Source organism: Pinus tabuliformis, chromosome J (genome assembly GCF_031772625.1).
Source record: "Pinus tabuliformis cultivar Carrire ecotype Pingquan chromosome J, CPIR1, whole genome shotgun sequence".
Classification (NCBI taxonomy): Eukaryota; Viridiplantae; Streptophyta; class Pinopsida; order Pinales; family Pinaceae; genus Pinus; species Pinus tabuliformis.
Window position 1 is genome coordinate 544,532,989 of NC_142295.1, and position 24,088 is coordinate 544,557,076.

General features: G+C 38.2%; 1 protein-coding gene across 6 annotated transcripts in view; it reads right to left on the minus strand.

Moving 5' to 3' along the window:
- Nucleotides 1–857: 857 nt before the first annotated feature.
- The window catches only part of LOC149228165 (autophagy protein 5-like), a 364,837-nt gene continuing 341,606 nt past the window's right edge, over nt 858–24,088 (minus strand). For all 6 annotated transcript variants that reach the window (XM_089378074.1, XM_089378073.1, XM_089378072.1 and 3 more), the window contains 2 exons: nt 1,943–2,074; nt 858–1,514 (listed from right to left, as the gene is read on the minus strand). In XM_089378074.1, the coding sequence (XP_089234200.1) occupies nt 1,075–1,514; nt 1,943–2,074 (572 nt within the window). In that variant the 3' untranslated portion in view covers nt 858–1,074. The remainder of the gene's footprint in view (nt 1,515–1,942; nt 2,075–24,088) is intronic.

The following is a 24,088-nucleotide window of genomic DNA, read 5'->3' on the forward strand; positions in this document are numbered from 1 at the left end:
TGACCATGTGTCGATAGCACTACGTCCCTGATAGCAAAATGAAAAAACTTCAAAAACTGTGTACCGAAATGTTTGGATCACAATGGCAACGAAGCTGACGAAGAATTGACGGCCAAAGGCTAGATCAGACAACGCAATTGTGATAACGACAGGTACATGAGCGGGGGCAAAAGGTTGACCATGTGTCGATAGCACTACGTCCCTGATAGCAAAATGAAAAAACTTCAAAAACTGTGTACCGAAATGTTTGGATCACAATGGCAACGAAGCTGACGAAGAATTGACGGCCAAAGGCTAGATCAGACAACGCAATTGTGATATCAATGTAACAGTTGACCAACCAAAAGGTTAAATAGCTCTAATACCAATGTAATGAAGACAGTTCATATATGTAACAGAGTATTTAGAATCTCTGAAATATAAAAGGATCATATATGTAACATAGTATTTAGAATCTCTGAAATATAAAAGGATCCATTATAGGACACGTAGACGTAACTTTTATATGAGAATATTGATGTTATAAGAGATATGAGATGGTTACAGATGGTCCGCTTATATACCTGCCGCGCCTTCATGATCTTTAAGACACGCCTCTTTAGTAACTAATTATTATTTAATTAATTATGACTAATTTTTTTTAATTAATTAATTAATTAATTAATTTATGATTATTATTATTTATATTATTTTTATATATTATATTCCATTACATGGGACTTGAGTGCTTGGCATGTATAAAATAAAATATCCACATGCATAAAGTACTGTAGCTAATTGTCCATTTTGTAGTTCCACACTCCTATTAACTAAATTTGGGATTATCTGACATTGCAGTAATCAGACTCTAATCTGAATGTCAACTAAACGGAAAATCCAGGATTACTTTTTATTCATGCAATTTCTTTGTCCTTCACTCAATTATTTGCGTTTTTCCCTCTACGTTCTATGTTACTCTGCCATCTAAGGCAAATATAGAAGAATCAATGTATCATTAAGAAAACAAGATATTGAAACCTACAAATATATACTAGTATTTCATACAATAATGATTTTATTAACAGATTTTTATTTTCATCTTCCAACATTCTTTGTATATATGCAGATGTGAATGAAATGTTCAGGTGCAACTAAATTTTGAGCTGCCCAGTAAAGTGGCAAATCAAGGCTGGGCTCAATTCCCTGCACTCTAACAATCTCAATCCCTGCTCTCAAAGAAGCTTCTGGTACTTCTGATGGTTTCAAATTGTTGTCCTGATCTGTTGAAGTGTGTGCACTGTTTAAGCCATGTTGTACCATTTCTGAATCAACCTGATTTGAAGAAAGCAATGTATTTTCACTTTCCACTTGCGAAGTGACAGCAGAATCTCTTTGTTTCTTATCATCCTCCAATATAGATTTTGTGCACTTGCTACTGGAATTAGCAGATCTCTTGCTCTCTTCGCCTGAAAAATGATTTGGAAAAAGTTTAGGGAGCACACTTGCCAGTGCAGCACCCAGAGTAAAAGTTGAACCTGTATTACATTAACAGATATTAGTAATATGTCAATATAGAGCTTCAAATTGGAGTGCAATAACGTCATATTTGGAGGAAATAAACAAGGGATTTCTGGCATGCAATGTTATATTATCTAACTTATGTATGTTTTATAGGAGAAAGCACATATAATTAGTTCTTAAAAGTGACAATTTCCTGCATATAGGGGTGTATCTCTTACTTTGCAACCTATCTGTTCTTTCAAAGCTATTGCTATACTATGGGATTTATCCTAAAAGCAGGAAAATGATAGTGATGATAAAATTTATTCTATGTTATGCCACAAGGACTGTTGATGGCTTCCCTTTTTAGAATTACAAATTACGGATTGCACCAAGACCAAAAAAAAATTCTCTAAAATAATGGGGAAAATATGTCAATACAATGTGATAACATAAACAGTACCTTCATCTTTTGGAATTTCTACAGCCTTATTGATATAATTTATCTCATCCCAACATTCCACTGGCAATGCATCAGCAAGATCATCTCGAACTTCTTTTAGATGACGTAAATACAACCGAAGTGGGATCTTTCCTGACCAGAGATTTTGAATAGAAATGAAGACATCAATCCATAATACCATAATACATCATAGGCATTTGCACTGCATTTTCATAGACTACTCACATGGCTTCTACAAAATGGCCAAAGGCAATAATTGTAGGGCCAAAACCCAATGCTTGTAAGAATTTTGAGAATATATTCTGTGCTTAAGTCAAAGACTAAACACATGGAGTCAAATGTTGTAGTTCAGTGAGACACCAAGAACCAACTTGAGTAAATAAATATACAAACAGGGGAAAATGATGAGCTCAGTGAAATAAAGAAAACATGCTAAGCATTAAGGACAGAAGAAGAAAGAACGACTTCATCAAGAATAATTGACACAAATTTATAATTAACATAGTGAAAATAGCATTTATGGTATACAATTTCACCATAATAATGGTATGCATTTCCATCCCCAAAATAGTTCTGGCAATATATAAAACTTTCTAGCTTCTACTTACTACAACTTAAGTTAATTCAAACTTGATAACCAGCCACATGCCCAATGATCAGTCTAAACTTCAGATACTGACCATCTACAAGCCTGGTCACTGTGCTTTTATTCGTCTGTGCTCCTCTTCTACCAGTGCCATAAAAGAATAACAGAATTATCATATATTTGGTCAGTCAATCATTTTCCTACTTTCATAGACTTGCTTTAATTTCATTATTCTCATTTGACACTGAAGACGTTTTAATTGGTCATCTTTGATTGTTGTTTTAAAAACATGGTTTTGAAGACCAGAATTGTTGCATTTTGTTCTTTGTCTTTGCTGGATATCCCACAGAGCATATATGAAATCAAAATCAAACTGGCCATCTACTACATAATCCTTTACACCTAGATTTTATCTATAATTATTTTTATAATTTAATTTAAGGTTACACCCTACCCAGACACCAAACTGATGTATGAGACATGCTCATTTCTGAGGATATAATGTTCTCTCATCTGACACTTATAGATGAACTTTTACTGAAGTAGTAAGGTTAAAAGTTAAAACAAATTAGATTTGTATGCTATAACCTGAATGGAAGGCACGTTCTATATCAATATATGATATACTTCATGCAACTGCTTTTATGTTTGTTATCGAAAACTATTATTTGATCTTTTTGTATCTTATTGTCTTTTCCGTATAAAACATACACTGTTGAAGGGGGCACCTAGTGTACTATGGTATCGCATCTGCGTTTAAGGGCTCCATCTATATAGCAAATGTTGATGCCTCAGTTCCAGAGAGACGTTTAATCGTTAACAAAGGTATATTAAGGATATATTAATAATATGATTTCCATGAAGGTAAATGAAAGCAGAGGAAATTTCAGCTCATTTTGGAAATTCATTTGCTAGAAAGGATGAATGTGCCTTTTAGTTGAAAGAAAGATGCACTTGCCAGAGTATAAACAAACCAGATGATAATTATTTTGCGACGAGAAGCCAATTTAATTATTTGGCTCTGTAAGATTCTCTGCTCAAAAGAATTGCTACACCACATATTCATATAAATGTCAAGAGACATGTGCACAGTAAAGATAGGATTGTACTTACAGCCCCGTAACACATGTTCCACAGGCCAAATCTTATAAGGTCATGTCATTGCAGTGTGTAGGTTTGTTTTTAGAATCCCCTGTAAGCCAATCAACACCTCGAGCATTCACCCCAAAGTGGGCCTCCTATTCATTTCCCTCCCACAAACCAACTCCAACCATCTTTAGAACACTTTACCTGCTGATGCAGGTACATTAGGCCAAGCACAGAAAAATGATAAGTTACTAAAGTCAGACCAAGAGCCTAGCAATGTGATGGATTGATCACATGTCAAGGCTAGAATATTTTAAAGTTTATTTTTGAAAAAAAAATTGATATTCAGTTAAGATTAGTTAGGAATATCTAGTTAAAAGAAATGATTTTATAGTTAGTAGGTAGTTAGGGCTAAGGGAAATTGGTTCACATCCATGAACTCATTTCTTGGACAGTGGCTTTTTAGTTTGGAAGGAGAGAGGAGGAACATTTTTGGGTGCTGGAAATTTTGGTGTGAGATTGAAGTTAATTGAACAACATTTCTTAGACCAGTGGTTTTTTGTAGCAGCAAATTGAATCTGTAAGTGTGTGTGAGACAGTTATTTGCATGTGTTTGTGAGGTTTATGAACCATAATATTAATATCTGGAGATTGAAATTGATTTGGTCTTTAAATTGTTGTGTTGAATGAGGAGTTCTTGCACTGTGTTTTCTCTGTTATTTACATTTAAATGAGAACCTGGAGAATCATATTTCAATTAATATTTTAATCCAGTACCTTTCCATCCAAGATTGTGTATTGGAAAGAGTTATTTTACATTTCAGATTCGAGAGAACAGAGCACTCTGTATCCAGCAAATAGAAGAAAGAAAATTCGGAAAGGAAAACCGTCACCAATTTTGTAGGTCGATTTATAAGCAAAAGAAGACGAATTTCGAAATTCTGGCATCTGGGTTTTGTTCAGAGCAAGGTCTATTTGGTAAATCCTTCGTTTGGGAGTTACAAAGGGATCTTTAAACTGTGTTTTTACAGACTACGCGATTGAAAAAAAAAACAATGTGTTCCTCCCGTAACAGCACCATAGTTTGTTGTGAGACTCTGTAACAACACCGTAGTTTGCTATGAGAGTCTTGTAACAGCACTGTAGTTTTCTGTGAGAGTCTTGTAACAATGTTGTAGTTTGCTGTGAGAGCAAAGATTTGTTGTTCATCTTGTAACAACACTGTGGTTTGCTAAGATAGCCGCCATTAATTTGTGGTATCATAGCCTTAACATTGTTGGTCTCTACAGTATAGAGAGATGAATAGGCGTGCAAGAAGGGCATGCGGTCGAGCAGGCAGACCCGCGGGAAATGCAAAACTCCGGGAAGAGATAAGGAGACTGCAAATTCGGTTAGAAGCCATGGAAGTAGGGAGACAACGGGATCCTGTAGGTGGAGATGTTAGTGAGGCCGCAGAAGAACTATAAGAAGGAGCAGCACCTGTTGAAGAAGTTGCTGAGATTAAGTTGTTGAGAGTAATATTGGGCTCAAGTAAGGCCAAAGCCTGAAATCTCTATTTATGATGGCAGTTTTGAAAGATGAGAATCTACTAGATTGGATCAGTGAGATGGACAAGTATTTTGAGTACGAAGATAAGAGAGTCAAGTTTGTTGTGACAAGGTTGAAAGGTCATACTGCACTATGGTGGGACAATATACAGGCTGAAAGAAGGAAGAAGGACAAACCATTGATCAAGAGCTGGGATAGAATGCTGGCAAAGATGAAGAGTAAGTTCTTGCCAAAGGATTACTAGTGAACTCTTTACAAACAAATGAAAAATCTTAAACAAAAGATAATGACAGTGAGAGAATACACCAAAGAGTTTTATAAGGTGAATTTGAGAGCAGGGTATGTAGAAGATACCCCGGAAAAGACAACAAGGTATATCAATGGTTTGAGGCTAGATATTCAAGATGAAATCAGCATACTTTCTCCAAGGACAATAGAGGAAGCATACTAGTGCGCTTTGAAGGCAGAAGAAAAGATAGCTAGGAAGCAAATCTCTGGCAGAGGACGTGGTTTTTCCAAAGGGAAAGGACAGACAAATGGAAGAGGAAAGTTTCATGCACAAAAGAATGATGAAGGCAACTCAAATCAGCAAGGGCAGTCAGAGAAAGAAGGTGGCAACAGAGGAGGAAGACCTTACCAAAGAGGTAGAGGTAGAGGAAGAGGCAAAGACATTGCCTACCGGTGTTACAAATGTAACAAATTGGGTCACCGATCTTTTGAATGTCCTGAGAATGACAATATGGGACAACGAGGTGCATACATAGCTCAAACCGAAGCAGTAGAGGCACAAGTACCTGAGGTAGAGAATGTGCCAAAGACTAGAGAGGTGTTGATGATGCACAAAGTCCTTTTAAAACCAGCAAAGGAGACGTTGAACCAGTCCAAAGGAAATCCTTATTCAAGACAACGTGTAAGGCAAAAGGCAAATGCTGCAAATTTGTGATTGACAATGGAAGTACACACAATCTAGTTTCCCAAGAAATGGTGGGAAAATTGGGATTGAAAAAGATTAAGCACCCCACACCTTATAAGGTATCGTGGTTGCAAAAAGGACACCAATTGTTGGTGCATGAACAAAGTGAAGTTGAGTTTCAGATAGGCAAGTATAAAGACAAGGTGCTTTGTGACGTAATGCCAATGGATGCTTGTCACATTCTTTTGGGTCTCCCATGGCAGTTTGATAGGAAGGTGACACATGATGGAGAGAGCAATTGTTATAAGTTCGAAAAGGATGGCATCAAGCACATTCTTGTACCATTGAAAGAGGAAGGTACAGCTGAAACAAGCAGCCCAAAAACACTGCTACTTAGTCGAAAGGAAGTCGAAAGGAATTTCTACAATAGATGGAAGAAGAAGAGGTAAGCTATGCAGTGATTTGCAAGCCAAAGGTAGTACTTCTGCACACCGAAATTGTAGATTTACCTCTTGAAGTTCAAGAGTTGTTGCATGAGTTTCATGATATTGTAGTTGATGAATTGCCAAGTGAGTTGCCACCCAAAAGAAGCATCAGTCATCACATAGACTTGATACCAAGAGCAAGTCTTCCGAACAAGGCTGCATATCGGATGACACCCAAAGAGAATGAGGAAGTGAGGAAGCAAGTCCAAGAATTGTTGGACAAAGGACTAATAAGAGAAAGTTTGAGTCCATGTGCCGTACCTATAGTATTAAGTCCAAAGAAGGGTGGAGAATGGAGAATGTGCACTGACTCTAGAGAAATCAACAAGATCACCATTCATTACAGGTTTCCATTGCCACAGATGGATGATATGATGGATTGCTTGGGTGGGGCAACCTATTTCTCAAAGCTTGACCTGAAAAGTGGTTATCATCAAATTTGGATAAGAGAAGGAGACGAGTGGAAGACAACTTTCAAGACCAATGAAGGCTTGTACGAGTGGATGGCAAAGAGAATGAAGAAGTGAGGAAGCAAGTCCAAGAATTGTTGGACAAAGGACTAATAAGGGAAAGTTTGAGTCCATGTGTCGTACCTACAGTATTAAGTCCAAAGAAGGGTGGAGAATGGAGAATGTGCACTGACTCTAGAGCAATCAACAAGATCACCATTCGTTACAAGTTTCCATTGCCACGGATGGATGATATGATGGATTGCTTGGGTGGGGCAACCTACTTCTCAAAGCTTGACCTGAAAAGTCGTTATCATCAAATTCGGATTAGAGGAGGAGATGAGTGGAAGACAACTTTCAAGACCAATGAAGGCTTGTACGAGTGGATGGTCATGCCATTTGGCTTGTCAAATGCACCCAGTACCTTTATGCGGATGATGAATGAAGTCTTGAAGGAGTTCATTGGTAAGTTTGTCATTGGTTATTTGGATGACATTTTAGTTTTCGATCAAACTAAAGAAGAGCACTTAAGACATTTGAAGTATGTTTTATAGAGATTGCAACAAGAAAAGCTATTGATCAACATGAAAAAATGTTCGTTTATGAAGAGTGAACTTGTATACTTGGGTTTTGTCATTTCTAAGGATGGCTTGAAAATGGATCCGGAAAAGATAGAGGCAATTGTAAATTGGCCCTCGCCTAAGAATGTTTTTGAGGTGAGAAGTTTTCATGGTTTAGCCAGCTTTTACAGAAAATTTATCAGGAGTTTTAGTGGCATTTGTGCACCTATCATTGACACCATCAAGAAGAGGAGGCAACCATTTTATTGGACAGCAGCAAAAAAAAATAATTCAACTATTGAAGAAGATCATTGAGAAGCCGGTGTTGAAGTTGCCAGACTTCAATCAGCCCTTTCAAGTGAGATGTGATGCTAGTGGAACAACCATTGGAGCTGTACTGAGCCAAGAAGATAAGCCCGTTGCATATTTCAGCGAGAAGTTAAATGAGTCAAAATAGAAATACTCTTCCTATGACAAAGAATTTTATGCAGTGGTTTAAGCTTTGAAGCATTGGAGGTATTTCTTGATGCCTAACAAGTTTGTTCTATACACGGATAATTCTGCCTTACAATACATTATGCAGCAACATAAGTTAAATCATAAACATGCAAAGTGGGTGGAGTTCCTTCAAAGTTTCACTTTTGTTTTGAAGCACATTAGTGGGAAGGCAAATAAGGTTGCCGATGCCTTGAGTAGGAGATGCTTAATCATGCAGGAAAGTCAAATACAAATTTTAGGCTTTGATTATTTGAAGGACTTATATGACATTGATGTTGATTTTAAAGAAGCTTTTGCAGGGCGTAAAAATTCAGTCAATAGGGGCAACAGTCCATGGAAAGAGTTTATGTTGCAAGATGGGCTATTGTTCAAGAACAATCAGCTATGTATTCCCAATTGCTCAATGCGGGAAAACTTGGTCCAAGAAAAGCATAATGGCAGGTTGGCTGGACACTTTGGTGTTGAGAAAACACTTGGGCAGTTGAGTCACTTCTATTTTTGGCCTAAGATGAAGGCAGATGTACAAAGGTACATGAGTAAGTGCAGGGTATGTCAACATGCAAAAGGGAGAAGTCAGAATGCTGGACTATACATGCCATTACCCATTCCTAACAAACCTTGGGATTCGGTGAAATCCAGTCAATAGGGACAGTAGTCCATGGAAAGAGTTTATGTTGCAAGATGGGCTATTGTTCAAGAACAATCAGCTATGTATTCCCAATTGCTCAATGCGGGAAAACTTGGTCCAAGAAAAGCATAATGGCGAGTTCGCTGGACACTTTGGTGTTGAGAAAACACTTGGGTAGCTGAGCCACTTCTATTTTTGGCCTAAGATGAAGGCAAATGTACAAAGGTACGTGAGTAAGTGCAGGGTATGTCCACATGCAAAAGGGAGAAGTCAAAATGCTGGACTATACATGCCATTACCCATTCCTAACAGACCTTGGGACTCGGTGAGTATGGACTTTGTTCTGGGTTTACCGAAAACTCAACGAGGTAATGATTCAATTCTTGTAGTTGTGGATAAATTTACTAAGATGGGTCATTTTATTCCATGTTTCAAAACTAGTGATGCTACCCATGTGGCTAATTTGTTTTTTGATGAGATTGTTTGGTTGCATGGTTTGCCAAAAAGTATAATCTCTGATAGGGACACAAGATTCACTGGACATTTTTGGAGAACCTTGTGGAAGAAACTTGGCACTAAGCTAAATTTTAGCTCAGCCTATCATCCACAGTCTGATGGGCAAACAGAGGTTGTAAACAGGAGTTTGGGTAATTTGTTGAGGAGTTTAGTAGGTGACCGACCAAAGCAGTGGGATCATGTGCTAGCCCAGGTTGAGTTTGCATATAATGACTCACCAAATAGGAGCACGGGAAAGAGTCCATTTCAGATCTTGTACGACATGCATCTGAGGGGAATTTGTGAGCTAAGAGACTTGGGAAAGCTTGAGCATAGAAGTGCTGATGGAGAGGATTTTGCAATAGCCATGAATGAGCTGCACGAGAAAGTAAAACAAAGATTACAAGATACAAGCAACAACTACAAGCAACGAGCAAATGTACAGGAAAGAGGGAAACTTTGAAGTGGGAGATATGGTCCTAGCTCACCTAAGAAAAGAGGTGTTCCAAAGGGAGAATATAACAAATTGAAAATGAAAAAGATAGGACCTTGTAAGGTCCTCCGCAAGTTTTCAGTGAATGCTTATGAGCTGGAGTTACCTCCAGAAATTGGCATTTCACCCATTTTTAATGTAGCAGATTTGTATCCCTACACAGTTCGTGATGCGTATCAAACTTCTGAGAATCTTGACCAGGATGAAGGAAATGAACAACAGTGGCTAAAGCAAATGCTTGTAGCAAAGAGTTTAGACGCTGAACAGATTTTGGATACACGTGTTGCCAAGAAGACCAAAAGGAAAGAATACTTGGAATATCTTGTAAAGTGGAAAGATTGTCCGATGGAGGATTCTACTTGGATAGATGAAGTAGCACTACAAAAAGCGGGTCATTCTATGGAAGATCTTATGATCACGAGCTCATAAATTTTTCTTTCTTGGGGAGTCTGATGTAGGTGCATTAGGCCGAGCACATAAAAATGATAAGTAATTAAAGTCAGACCAAGAACCTAGCAATGTGATGGATTGATCACATGTCAAAGCTAGAACATTTTAAAGTTTATTTTTGAAAAAGTTTTTGATATTCAGTTAAGATTAGTTAGGAATATCTAGTTAAAAGAAATGATTTTATAGTTAGTAGGTGGTTAGGGCTAAGTGAAATTGGTTCACATCCATGAACTCATTTATTGGACAATGGCTTTTTAGTTTGGAAGGAGAGAGGAGGAACATTTTTGGGTGCTGGAAATTTTGGTGTGAGATTGAAGTTAATTGAACAACATTTCTTAAACTAGTGGTTTTTTGTAGCAACAAATTGAATTTGTAAGTGTGTGTGTTATGAAACCAGCTCAAGAAAAGGTAGAAAAGATAGATCAACGCCTTAGAATTCAGCCTCTTCGAGGGGGCAACCTCCTTTACATTACATAAATGAACAATTCTTGGATGATTCAAATGAAAAGAACTCCTTTCTATATATAGGAGTCTAAGGGGTCATAACATAACCAGAGCCGACATAACAATAATAATGTAAGGGCACAATAATAACAATAGTGGGCTTCTATGGGGCACATTAGTAACAATATGGGCACTACATGGGTACATCAATATAATAAGTGGGTTGTACTAATAACAATAAGGGGTTACACTAGTAGTATAGGGGCCTAACATGCCCTTCTCCTTCAAAAAGCATTGTCCTCAACGCTTGGGTAGTTCTTGATGCTTCTGTATAAAATTCTTGTCCTCCCATGTGGAATCTTCAGCGGGTAAGTTCTTCCACTTGATGAGATACTCTGAAATTGATTGATTTTGTAGCTGTCGGGTTCTTGTTTCTGTGACTGCTCCAGGTTCCAATATGATTTTTCCTTCCTTTTCAATATCTGGCAATATTGTTTGAATTGGGATATTTTGTAAGTTTTGAATAAGTGGCCATACTTCTTTGTCCTTCTTCCATTCATCCCGTGCTTCGTTTATCCAATCTGGTTGGATAATAGAAATAGCACAAAACAATGCTTCCACATCCTCATCCTTGAAGAGTCTTCCCATTTGGTAAGGTCGCCATTTTTTAAGTGCATGTAGTATTGCCAACGTTTCCTTCTCATAAATAGCTTGCTTTAGATGTAGCAATAAAAATAACCAATCGCCTACATCAAAACATTTTTCAAGATGATGTTGATCTACCTGTTGTTTCATTTGATTTTGCACCGAAGTGACGCTATCCTTTAAAAGTTGGAGAACTTGTTGTTGATGCTCGATGTGATCTTTCACTGCTTGAACCTTTTTCTTCTTGATATGTCCTTCTATCTTTAGATTTTGAGGAGTGGTAATTTCTTCCAATCCTTTACAAGATATGGTCGGATTCATTTCTTGACGCTCGATGTGATCTTTCACTTCTTGAACATTTTTCTTCTTGATATGTCCTTCTGTCTCGCTAGTTTGAGGAGTGGTAATTCCGACCAGTGAATTATAAGATATGGTTGGATTCATTTCTACTTTCTTGATGTGATCTTTCACTTTTTGCACCTTTTTCTTCTTGATATTTCCTTCTATCTTGAGAGTTTGAGGAGTGGTCATTCTTGCCAATAGTTTACAAGATATGTTCTGATTCATTTCTTCTTTCTCTAGGGTCGGGTCCTGGCATATATCCTCTTCTTTTGATGTTTCTTGATCATTTTCTTCCTCCTCTTCATACTCTATGTAAAATAATTTCTTCTCAGCACACTTATGACCTTTAGTGCATTTGCTATCACAATTGTAACAAAGCCCTTTTTTTCTTTTTTCTTCCAATTGTTGTGGTGTAACCCTTGTAGGTTGTGGAAGGCTAGGAGGAACAACACGTCCATCTTTATAGTTATGAGGGGTAGACTTCCTTGTTGCCATAATTTTACTTTCAAATATGTCACAAAGCCCTTTTACTCTTTCCAATTGTTGTGGTGTTGCTCTAAAGAAGGTGTTGCTCTTTGTATCCTCATAATGTGCTATCATTTCCTCCGTGAGAAGTTTTTTACGAGAACAAAGCCCTTTATACCATAAAAATTGATCCGGTTCTAAATATGAAGATGCAATACATACCTTTTGTAACAGTGGTACACCATGTAGATCAAAATATTGCTCCATATGAAGTATCCAATTTACCGGATCCTTGCCATCAAACTTCCTCATCTTGCTTTTTCTTGATTTTAAGACCTCGAACTTGAAACGACTGTAACTCTGTACTTGCGGATATTTAACTTCTGAAATTGCTACCTGTAGTAGCCCTCTGTGTCCTCTTTCCAATGCCACCAGTCTGATCCAAATTGGATTCCCCAAAAAAGAGTTATGCACAATCTCCCAAGATGACCTGATTATAGACCTTTCCAGAAGAGCGAACTTGTATGAAGTGCCACGTGTCAATTTTTTGACCTATGGATCTGAAAAATGCATACAAGAAACTACATTCCGTCCTCTTTCTGTACCTTCTTACGAAATTTCAATCCAATGCTCAGAGAGAAAGTTATGACTATTTTCCCCAGGTCACCTGTTTTGAATGTAATTCAGGAGTCTGCAAAAAGACCAACTTCCTCAGATCATATCTCCGCAAATATCGCGCGAAAAGCTCTGAAATTCAGACCCAAGGTTCAACGCGATTTCTTCTCAAAGGGGATTTTTTTTGCGACTTCTGAAACATCACAGAAAAAAAGTTATAGCGAAAATGCCACGATGACCTGTTTGGAGCAGCGAAACCCTAGCCCTAGAATCCAAAGCTCTGATACCAAATGTTATGAAACCAGCTCAAGAAAAGATAGAAAAGATAGATCAATGCCTTAGAATTCAGCCTCTTCGAGGGGGCAACCTCCTTTACATTACATAAATGAACAATTCTTGGATGATTCAAATGAAAAGACCTCCTTTCTATATATAGGAGTCTAAGGGGTCATAACATAACTAGAGCCGACATAACAATAATAATGTAAGGGCACAATAATAATAATAGTGGGCTTCTATGGGGCACATTAGTAACAATATGGGCACTACATCGGTACATCAATATAATAAGTGGGTTGTACTAATAACAATAAGGGGTTACACTAGTAGTATAGGGGCCTAACAGTGTGTGAGACGATTATTTGCATATGTGTTTGTGAGGTTTATGAACCATAATATTAATATCAGGCGATTAAAATTGATTTGGTCTTTAAATTGCTTTGTTGAATGAGGAATCCTTGCACTATGTTTTCTCTGTTATTTACATTTAAATGAGAACCTCGAGAATCATATTTCAGTTAATATTTTAATCCAGTACTTTTGCATCCAAGATTTTGTATTGGAAAGAGTCATTTTACATTTCAGATTCGAGAATACAGAGCACTCTGTATCCAGCAAATAGAAGAAAGAAAATTCGTAAAGGAGAATTGTCACCAATTTTGCAAGTCGATTTCTAATCAAAGGAAGATGAATTTCGAAATTCTGGCATCTGGGTTTTGTTCAAAGCAAGGTCTATTTGGTAACAAACGAGCGATTTCTCAAAAAGATCCTTCGTTTGGGAGTTACGAAGGGATCTTTAAACTGTGTTTTTATAGACTACATGATTGAAAAAAAACAATGTGTTCCTCCTGTAACAACATTGTAGTTTGCTATGAGAGTCCTGTAACAACACCATAGTTTGTTGTGAGAGTCCTGTAACAGCACTGTAGTTTGCTATGAGAGTCTGTAACAACACTGTAGTTTGTTGTGAGATTCCTGTAACAGCACTGTAGTTTGCTGTGAGAGTCTGTAACAACATTGTAGTTTGCTGTGAGAGCAAATATTTGTTGTTCACCCTGTAACAGCACTGTGGTTTGTTGAGATAGCCGCCATCACCTGCCATGACATGTGAGTGATCCACTTTAACCCTCTCAAGAAATCTTTACATACTCCTTGAGTGTTTGAAGTGAGAGTATTGGCCAAGGATAATTTCAATGATGAATTGTATTGTTACATCCACCATGAAAAAGGGAACCATAGGAATTTTTTTCTTTGTAGAACAAAGAAGAATGATCTCATTCTCTAGCTTGGTCCATGATAAAAGGTCGCACAAAGTAACACACCTCCTCCAAAATGGTTATGTATGCACATTTTTGCATAACCATCAACTAACTCTCCTAATTCCTTTCAGGTTACATAGCAACTCATATCAGTGACTGATTGTTATGTTGTCTATCTAATCAAAGTATTATTAGGAAAGACTGGAGAATGACTCTGCAATATAGGGTTTTCGTTTCCTCAATAGCCGCAGGTCAGGGGTATGATCTTAGCGCCATCCTAGGCAATGGTAAGGGAGCGCGAGATACCTGGCCAGTGATTGATTGGATTTGCAACCACTGTCCATCACCTTTCATCCTGTGGTCAAGAGATGACCAAGACGTGAGTATTCGACATAGAAATTATTTGGCTCTGCAACCATGATCGAACTAAGATCACTGATTCTAGTCATTGTGGAAGACATTATGTGGTTGAGGCAATCGATACGAGGATCGAGCCAATCAAAACCAAACTTCGGTTTTTTTATTTTATTGTTTCATTTTCTGATGCAAGAGGTTCCTCACTGCTAAAATTTCTTAATCCTTATGCATCAGTGCTCCTTGGTCTCCAGACCAGAATCAATCTGTCCAAACCAGGGTTGCGGGGGAGCGCCCCCGGTCCCCTGCGCGAAAACACTCCCAATTCGTGCTCCGCTCAGGATCTACTCGGGAGTGTGCTCCCGAAATCGCTCCGAAAGGGGGAGCAATTTCGGGAGTGCACTCCCTTAAAAAAAAAAATTGCTCCCTAGTTTTGAGGGAGCGATTAGGGGAGTTGTTAGGAGAAATTGCTCCTTGACTGCTCCCCTTCGCTCCGGGAGCTATTTTTTAAGAGGGGGAGAGGTCGGGGAGCAATTGCTCCCAACCACTCCCCCTCTTAAAAAACACTCTCGTTGACACCAGAAAAGGCCATGCAATCGAGAGAGAGGGAGGCTACGGCAAAGAGGGAGAGGAAATGGATGAAAGGGGAGGGGGAAAAGGATAAAAAGAACCTCTCCTCTCCCATAGAGCAAGAGAGAGTTGGAAAGAGCAAGAGAGAGTTTGGAGCTTGGAGAGAGCAAGAGAAGAGCTTGGAGGAGCTTGAGGAGCTTGCAAGGGAGATCGGAGCTTGGAATTGAAGGCCAAAGAGGTAGGATCTACACTCTAATCTAGCATTTTTGTGTTTTATGTTCATTGCTAAATAAAAATAAAAAATATCTATTTCCCATTCCCATTCCTCCATTTTTTCGGAAACTCAAAACTTCAAACATCATGGCTATATGGCTTGGCATTTTCTTCTTGTTGGTTCCTTTTTTGGTTATTATGGTGTTGGAGAGTAGGAGGGTTGATCATGATGAAGAAGAGGATGAAGAAGTGGGTTATAATGGATTTGATGAAAACCCGGGAGAGGAGTACCTTGGTGAGGAGGAAGAGAGTGGACATGATGAGGTTCCAAAAACTAAACAAGACCAAACCCCATTATGAAAATATGTTTCTAGGCCTGAAGGAGGGAAAGGGGTTGGAACCACTAAATTTACATGCCCCCATTGCAACAAAACTTACATAAGTTCATACACCCGTGCTAGAAGGCACCTTTGTGGGAAAGGGCCATGGGATGGAGATAAACCAATAGGAATAAAAGCTTGTGTAAGTGTGTCAGCAACAGATAGAGCCAAATACATAAGGGAAGAGGAGGAAACCCAATACAAATCTAAAAATCAAAGGGTTTTTTTGAACATAGCTCACAATCACATGCACAAAGAACTCCTTCAGCATTCTCCCATGGCAGTGGATATGAAGGCACAGGAACAAACATCTCTTTAAGGCGTAGAAACATATCAAATTTCCTTGACGAAGGGTGTAGGAATGATGTGGATTCAAAATTTTAAAACTTTCTCTATGCATGTGGGATACCATTCAATGTTCTTCACTCACCTTATTGGCATGAAATGGGTTCTGCCATAAATGATGCCCCCAAAGGATACAAGAGCCCTGGGTATGACAAGGCTAGAACCATTGGACTTGATCATGAAAAAGCAAAAATATCACATTCTTTGAGTATGACAAATTCTTGGATTGAGCATGGGGTGTCCATTGTATCTGATGGATGGACAAATGTAAAAGGCAAGCCATTGATAAGTGTTCTTGTTGTGTCTGTTAGTGGTGCCATCTTCCTTTTAGCATATGATTACTCAGAGAAATTCAAGACCAACATCAACATTGCAGAACCATTACTTAAAACAATTGAACGTATTGGGCCATACAATGTCATCCAAGTCATCATTGATAATGCTCCTAATTGTAAGGCAGCGGGAGCAATTATTGAGGATAAATACCCCAACATATTTTGGTCTGGGTGTTTGGTTCACACAATGAACATTTTGATGCATGATATTATTAAGAACAAAAACCAACAATACAAATGGATTGGTTATTTGTACAAGAGCGGCAAACAAAAGATAAAATTTATTACAATCATAGCAATTCCCATGGGATTTTCCGCAATCACTCAAGATTGGAGTTGTTGAAGATTGCGAAGACTAGATTTGCTAGCTATTACCTCACCTTCAAGCGCCTTTTGAAGGTAAGAAAGTCATTGGCTAGCATGGTATCAAGTCCACACCGATAGGTATTAAAAGACAAGGCTACAAATGCAGCTGACAAGCAAGGTTTTGAACAGGTGGAGGAGACTGCTCTTGATGGTCCGTTTTGGGCATGTGTGAGACAAGTATTGCAATTCACGAAGCCCATTTATAGCATGATTCGTTTTGCAGATACAGATAAACCAATGATTGGGGAGGTGTATGAGCAGAGGGATACCATGTTGGGGCAAATAAAAGATATTGTTCAGAAAGATGAATCCAACTTGTATACATTGATTCACAATTGTGTGTGTACATGGTGGAATAAACTTAATGTTCCACTACATGCCTTGGCGTATATCCTTATGCCAAAATAGTACTCTCCATCTTGGTTGGGCCAACCTGCACCCAAGGGTGGGTTAGGATCAAACCCCATACAAATCCAGAGGTATCTAAAGGATATATGGAAGAATTAGACAAGTTGGTACTTGACAATGAGTAGTGTGCTAATCTGCGTCTTGAATTAGGTAGATACTTTAGTTGCACTAGTTTGTTTGGTTCTTTGCATGCAATGGAATATAGAGACAGATTTGATGCTCTTACATGGTGGGAAGCATATGGCGTCATGGGACTTTTGCCAAAATTAGCAAAACAAAGTTCTCCCGCGGGTTGTAAATACTTCTTCTGCAGAGAGGTGTTGGAGCACCTACAACTTCATACATAATTTCTGTTTAATTCATGTGATTTCACCGAAAGACTTTGTTTAATTCATACATAACGTGAGAAGAAACAAACTCAATGAAAATAAAGTAGAAAGCTTGATTTATGTGCACTACAACTTGAGGTTGTTGAGTCATTATTGTGAATGGCTATGACGATCTAACATATAAAATTTGGGACAACCACCCAGAGGACGATAATTTGGAGGATGGCACTATACATCTTGAAGAATTGAAAAAAGAAATTTTGGGAGATGATGATGAAGCAACAACCATGCCACCCCACCATCCAGTAGCAGTGCCAGTGCTCGAGTTCCAACATCTTTTCCTTTGTTAACGCCACCTCTATCTACATCCTCACATGGAGGGCATGTGTCTTCTAGTTCTGGTCATGCGATTGTGCGGGAGGAGACTTCGAGAAGACCACCAATACCACGGTCAACTGCTCAAAAATTAGATATTTCTCGTGGCGGCAAGAGGAAGTTATAGATAATAGATTTACTTGTCTTTTCTAGTTTCTAGTAGTTTTTATCACTATTGACTCTTTCATATTGATTATGATATTTTTTGTAAACAATATATGACAATTTAAGTTTGAAGGTTGAAGTTGGCAATTATAACTCATTGGTAATGAATTATGAATATGATGCTTCGTGAAAGTTGAAAGTTGTTTCATTTCATTTCATTTCATGTTAGATATTCTTTGTTGTATGGTTACACTTAGCTTACAAGTACACTTCGGTGATCAATTATGATAAATGTTATATATTGAATTTTGAAAGCTTGAAACTTTAAGATTGATGAGACTCAATATGTTGTATGTTACTAACTTGTGGACGTGGTTGATCAAGATTATAACTTTTAGATGATTGATGTTATATGGTTCAATTTATGTTTTTGTGCTTTTTATATCTAATTCATCATTCTCCATGATTTTGTTGACATATATGCATCAAAATATAAAAGAATATATATTATATAAAAAATCACTCCCCAAATCGCTCCCAAACCGAGAGCTTCTGAAAATGTCGCTCTTGCTCCTTGGTCCAAACTAAGGCTTTTTCCCTTAGCGCATGGATGGGAGGAGGGATCAGAAGAACTGAATCAATCCCAGATAGCCCTTGGTTGCAGATCTAGTTTCGCTCACATAGATATACTTTCTTCTCCACTCTCTAACCCACTGATTCGAGAAGCTCTGATTCGAAAGAAGTGGGATTTGTGTTAGGGTCATATAATTTAGGGTTGAAGTGTCTCCTTCCTGTTATTCATTTCGAGAATTTGATGGTCAATTTAGCCTATGTATCACTAAGGTGTCATAGCCTAAAGGTTTACTTGTCAAAGGAGCCATTTAGTTCTTGAAGTCCTGTGGTCAAGACAAGTCTGAAAGTTTGGGAGGTTTTTGCATATAAAGTCTGGTTCAGATCATGTTGCAAGTGTTTTCATTGGAAAGTGCTCAGAAGCAGCTTTCCAATAGTATATCCGGTTCTTCAAACTGACTTTTGGATCAAAAGATAGAGCAAGTTGAAGTTTTGCTCCTCAAAACCAGAAAACAAAGGAAAAACATGAAAAAATTCTAAGTTTTGGGTATTTTCCTTCTGCCATGTGTCATCTCGGTGTGACATCAGAGAATTTCCGATATTTTCATATTGGAGATCCGGGGTAATCAGCAATCGGAGGTCTGAGGCAATCTGCAATCGATGATCGGAGGTCCAAAGTGATCGGCGATCGACGCATCGGAGGTCCCGCGTGAATTGACCAAAGCAAGACGGGCCCTTTTATCTCTCCTCTAGTAGGATGCCTGGCAGCGTATGATAAAGCTACATGGCACCTAACGTCAGCATGACATGGCAGTACAAAAGGACGTGGCAGGCAGTGTTAGCATTTTGAGGGGTCCTAAGGGGGCAATTAAGAGTTACATGTGTCACCACTCATGAGGTGCCACATGGCAGTGATGACATCATAATCGACGATTGAAGGTCCAGAGCAAATCGGTGCTTTGTAACACTTGCCACTTTAAAAAGCTCTAATTGAAAAGTTTCGATAAAGGGGCTGGCATGCGGTCGTTAAGACTTAAAGAACTAAGGCGCTAAAGCTTTTAACAAAGGGAAATAGCCCATGACAGCGATTATAAGCCTTAGCACCTCAAGGTTAAGCCAATGGTTACAGCCCTCGGTCTTGTGGTGAAGAAATGCGGGAAGGGGCTAAAGCAAAAGGAGCCAGGACAAATCAAAATTGCGCGTTAAGTTACGTTATAAAGGGGCTCTTTTGCATTGACTCGATAATCACTGGCCCGCTTATATAACAAAAATAAAGGCCAAAGGAGCAAGCGCAAGGCGCTGAGGAGTATCAATGAAACAATAACGCGGGAACTTCTCCGATAAGAACATACAAAAGTGTTAATAGATGGATGGGTCGGTAGCTACTGAATCGTAGGAAAAGAGGGATTGGTAGTTTGAAAGGGCAGCTCACAGTTTTTACGAAAACAACTCCAGCCACTCCAGATTCAAAGGCAGAGGATCAGCATTAAGGAACCAATTTCCAATTCTCAAGAATAAAGATTTTCCCAGCAGTTCCAAATTTCTTGCACTTTCCAATGATTGTTTTTATTTTTAGTGTATTGTTTCAGTTATTTCTTCCAGAAATATATAGCCACAGTCAGCAACAGATTTCCTTTAAATATTCAGCCAAATTTGTCCAGAATTACTATTATTTAGTTCTGTTTTAGAAATATCTACACGTTTTTAGAAGATATTATTTTTGTAATGAGTTTTATTTGAAGCTCGAATTTATTCAAGACAGTCTATAAATATTATGTAATAAAACTTAGAAAGGGTTGGAATGGGTTGGATTATGTATGAAGAAAGGAGCTTTACATTAATGTAAATCGTGGATTGTACTCAAAGTGATCAATTTACAGAAATACAGAGAAAGTTTGTTCCAGGATTCCCGTGTCAAGCAATTGGTGATGTGTTCTTTCATGTAAAATTGTTTCTTTTCCTCAGTTTCCATATGTTTTTCCCTCCTTATTGTTGCAAGAAGATTAAGGGCCAAATTTTCTTAAGTGTACTCTGCTCTGGCTTGTTAATAATATCAATGTTTTCTTTCTAATATTAAGTATAGAATTTATCTATGTATGTTCTATCTTTAATTGAGCTCAAATATCATATTCATCTTATTCACACCACAAGCACTCTATAAGATCCAGGAGTTTGCCTACCCTGCCTTGTTACAGTTTCTCTGTTATTTTTATAATTGATTACTCAAAATTTTATGACTCCATGCCCAATGGACTTTTCCAGCATCTTTCAACCAAACTTTTGAAAAACCCAACTCAAACTTAAATAACTAGCCTAAGATTTTAAAAACATAAATCCAAATCAGACAGAGAGATCCCTCTCTAAAGCTGGAAGGGCTAGATCCCAACTTTAAAAGTGATTTTTTGGTTACCTTTGGGTTTCTCTCCTCAGCCTAGGGAAATTACGAAGTGGTAATATTATGCACAGAAAAGGAGAGGACATTCCAAATCTTCATAAAAACCTTGGCAGGTAGATCTATTCTAATCTAGGTCTATGACGAGGACTTAGTGGAAAATGTTAAACACAAGATGCAACAACGGGAGGGAATCCCAACAGCCGACCAAAATATTATCTTAGAAGGCAGATCCTTAAGGATCAGAGGTCTCTCAAAGAATACAACACCAATAGAGGGTCTTTTCTATCTTTGATGTATGGATTACTTGGAGGATTAGGACACGGGCCTTCTGTCTCCTATAAAGAAGTTATCAAAAGGAGTGCAGCGACAAGGTTACAACTTCCACAAGGACACTGCCCAATCCATACATTGTGGAAAGGATGGAGGAACACCCAAAGATCGAGATCCAAAATCCTCAGGTAGATAAGATCGAGATCCAAAATCCTCAGGTAGATAACATGTTTTCATATTTTCATGAAGAGGAAGTTATTTGTCGTTTTAACGATTTTTGGCCCAAACTGGAGGATCTAGACCAATGGATCTACACAAATTGGACTATAGAATGTGATATCAAGTTATGCTCAAAGGGATTCTTTATCATACACCCTTTATGAAAAAAAGATTACCATAAAATCTTCGAGGAAGGACCTTGGTTCTGGGGAAGAGTTGGTTTATTCATCACACTTAGGTGCCCAAATGATTCATCAACAATGGAGGTAACAAAAATGTTTGTATGGGTTCAAATGCCTAATCTCCCACTTCCCTTTTGGCACCATCCAGTGCTTGAAGACATTGGGAAAGCTTTGGGAGATTTCATCAAAATAGATGGTGAGAGAATAACACAGGGGCTTTTCACATATGCCTGCATTTGTGTGGAGATCAATCTCAGCAAGGGGCTGCCAGATCATATTCATCTGAGCAGTGGAAAATTTCGATGGACACAAAGTTTTTTATGAAAACATGGCCTTTAGATGTCGTGTTTGCAATCAAACTGGGAATCTACAGGATAACTATCCTTTGGCCAAAAATCAACAAATAAGAAGAAGGGACAACAAACCAAATCAAAGCATTGACACACTTATTAGCCCCCTCCCAATGATGAAGAAGTGGTGCATCAAAGGAATCCACCAACTAAAGGAAAAGAGGAAATGAACGAAACATCATCTCAGATAGATCACCATTCAAAGTCAACAAAACTCAACCATAACATAGAAATGGTAGTGACACCAACTCCTGCAGTACTCGAAATAGCATAAACAAAGAATGAATGGAATCTAGGAACTAAAATATCTCACGTATCTGAGGCCTCTAAAGCAGAAAAGGAGAATACCCTTGCTTCGGGGAGTTCAGATTTAGCTATCATCCAACCTGCCTTAGGGGAATGGAAGGAAGTAAAAAAGAAGGGGAAGAAAGGGAAAATGGAAGACTATTATAATCAATAACTGTATTTGATGTTTTATGATGGGACCCATTAGGGTTTTTCTATGAATGCACCAAGTGCATCTGCAACATGTAATTTCTTTTTCATTAATGAAATTACGATTTTTCCTTGGGGAATAGCTCATATCAGTGACAATGGTGTTGATTTTTAGTTGGACCTCCATGAATAGGCTTCATCCTAAACATGTCAGTTGGGCGTGTTATTACAAAATCTAGCACTTTGGTGCAAATACCTCACAAGGTGCTAAAACTAGTGGGAACATTAGAAGTGTTGCCACTGTCACCTAAACAACAACTTCCCTGTTTTAATGAAAGACAAATCCAACACAAGTTTGGCCTACCATGTCATCCACTGCCACCAATTAAATTAATTTTATATTTATTAGATGGGGACCCTATTTAAACCTTAATATTACTATATCATACATATCATTAGTACGTAATGTGTACATAACCATGGCCAATCCCCATGTCCAAGACCTTTGACCATTCAAAGGCACATACCCCAATGTCATACCAATCTAAACTAGCATGTGACATGATCCCACACAATTGAAATCAATGATCGATAAGGCATATTAGAACTTTTAAGTGGGGAGGACTTAATTCACCTAAAGGCTCCAATACAGGGGTTTCATCCCCTATCACTCGTTGGGTACGTGGCATCTCCCTTGGCATTGAGTTTAATTTGGATCAGCCAAAACAACTCAATCATTGATCTAATACCAACCATTGGCTCCCGAACAATTTCCCTCTATGTTTCCTCATCAATCCATCGTTCACCTTATTCGAATTAGCATCCAATTGACATCTACGAGGGCCACACGCCCCAACTTGAATCCTCATTGAGATTCCAAGCAAATTTGTGAGTCAAGCACTCTAGTTTTCGGTGCATACATCTTGGGCAATGATTTTAGTGTGCCTATAAGATAAACCCTGGACTACGTTCCAAGCTGGCAACCTCAATCCAAGTCGAAAACAAGGTAAAAATAGCGCCATCACCCACATGTGCCCTTGCTTTCAAAATGGCATGGCGATGTTGTCTAGTGAGGAGACTAATTGGTGCCCATACAAATGGCCATTCCTGGTTGAACGGTTTTATGGAGGGCATGAACATGCACATCATAAGTAAAGGTTTACGTGGGTAGTGATATGCATCCAGCACACCATGGCCCCACACCATATTAAAAGACCTCAAGGTATACACCGTGACCCCACACCATATTAAAAGACCTCAAGGTGTATAGATATATATATATATATATTTTTTCACACATGCACCATATTAAAAGACCTCAAGGTATATATATATATACATATATATTTTAACACATGCAAAGAACTGCTTTGCAAAGCAATAACACAAGTGCATGCACAGGGTCTTCAAAGGCCCTTGCAGGGTAGTTTCATGGCTTGAATTGAGGGCTTGTCAATGATAATTCTATGGCTCAAAGAGCCTCATCATTCTATGACACATAAAACCAGATTTTTGATTCATAGCGAGCACGAAGAAGTTATACGATGGTCAAAAAAATTTCAAGCCAAATTCAGTAGATTATAGAAATAATAAATTACAAATAACCTCTCAAGCTATCCTAGAGCAATTCCCAAGTCTGTATTTCTAGAACATTTCCGATTACACTTGACTCTCTTTCTCTCTTTATATATATATATATATATAT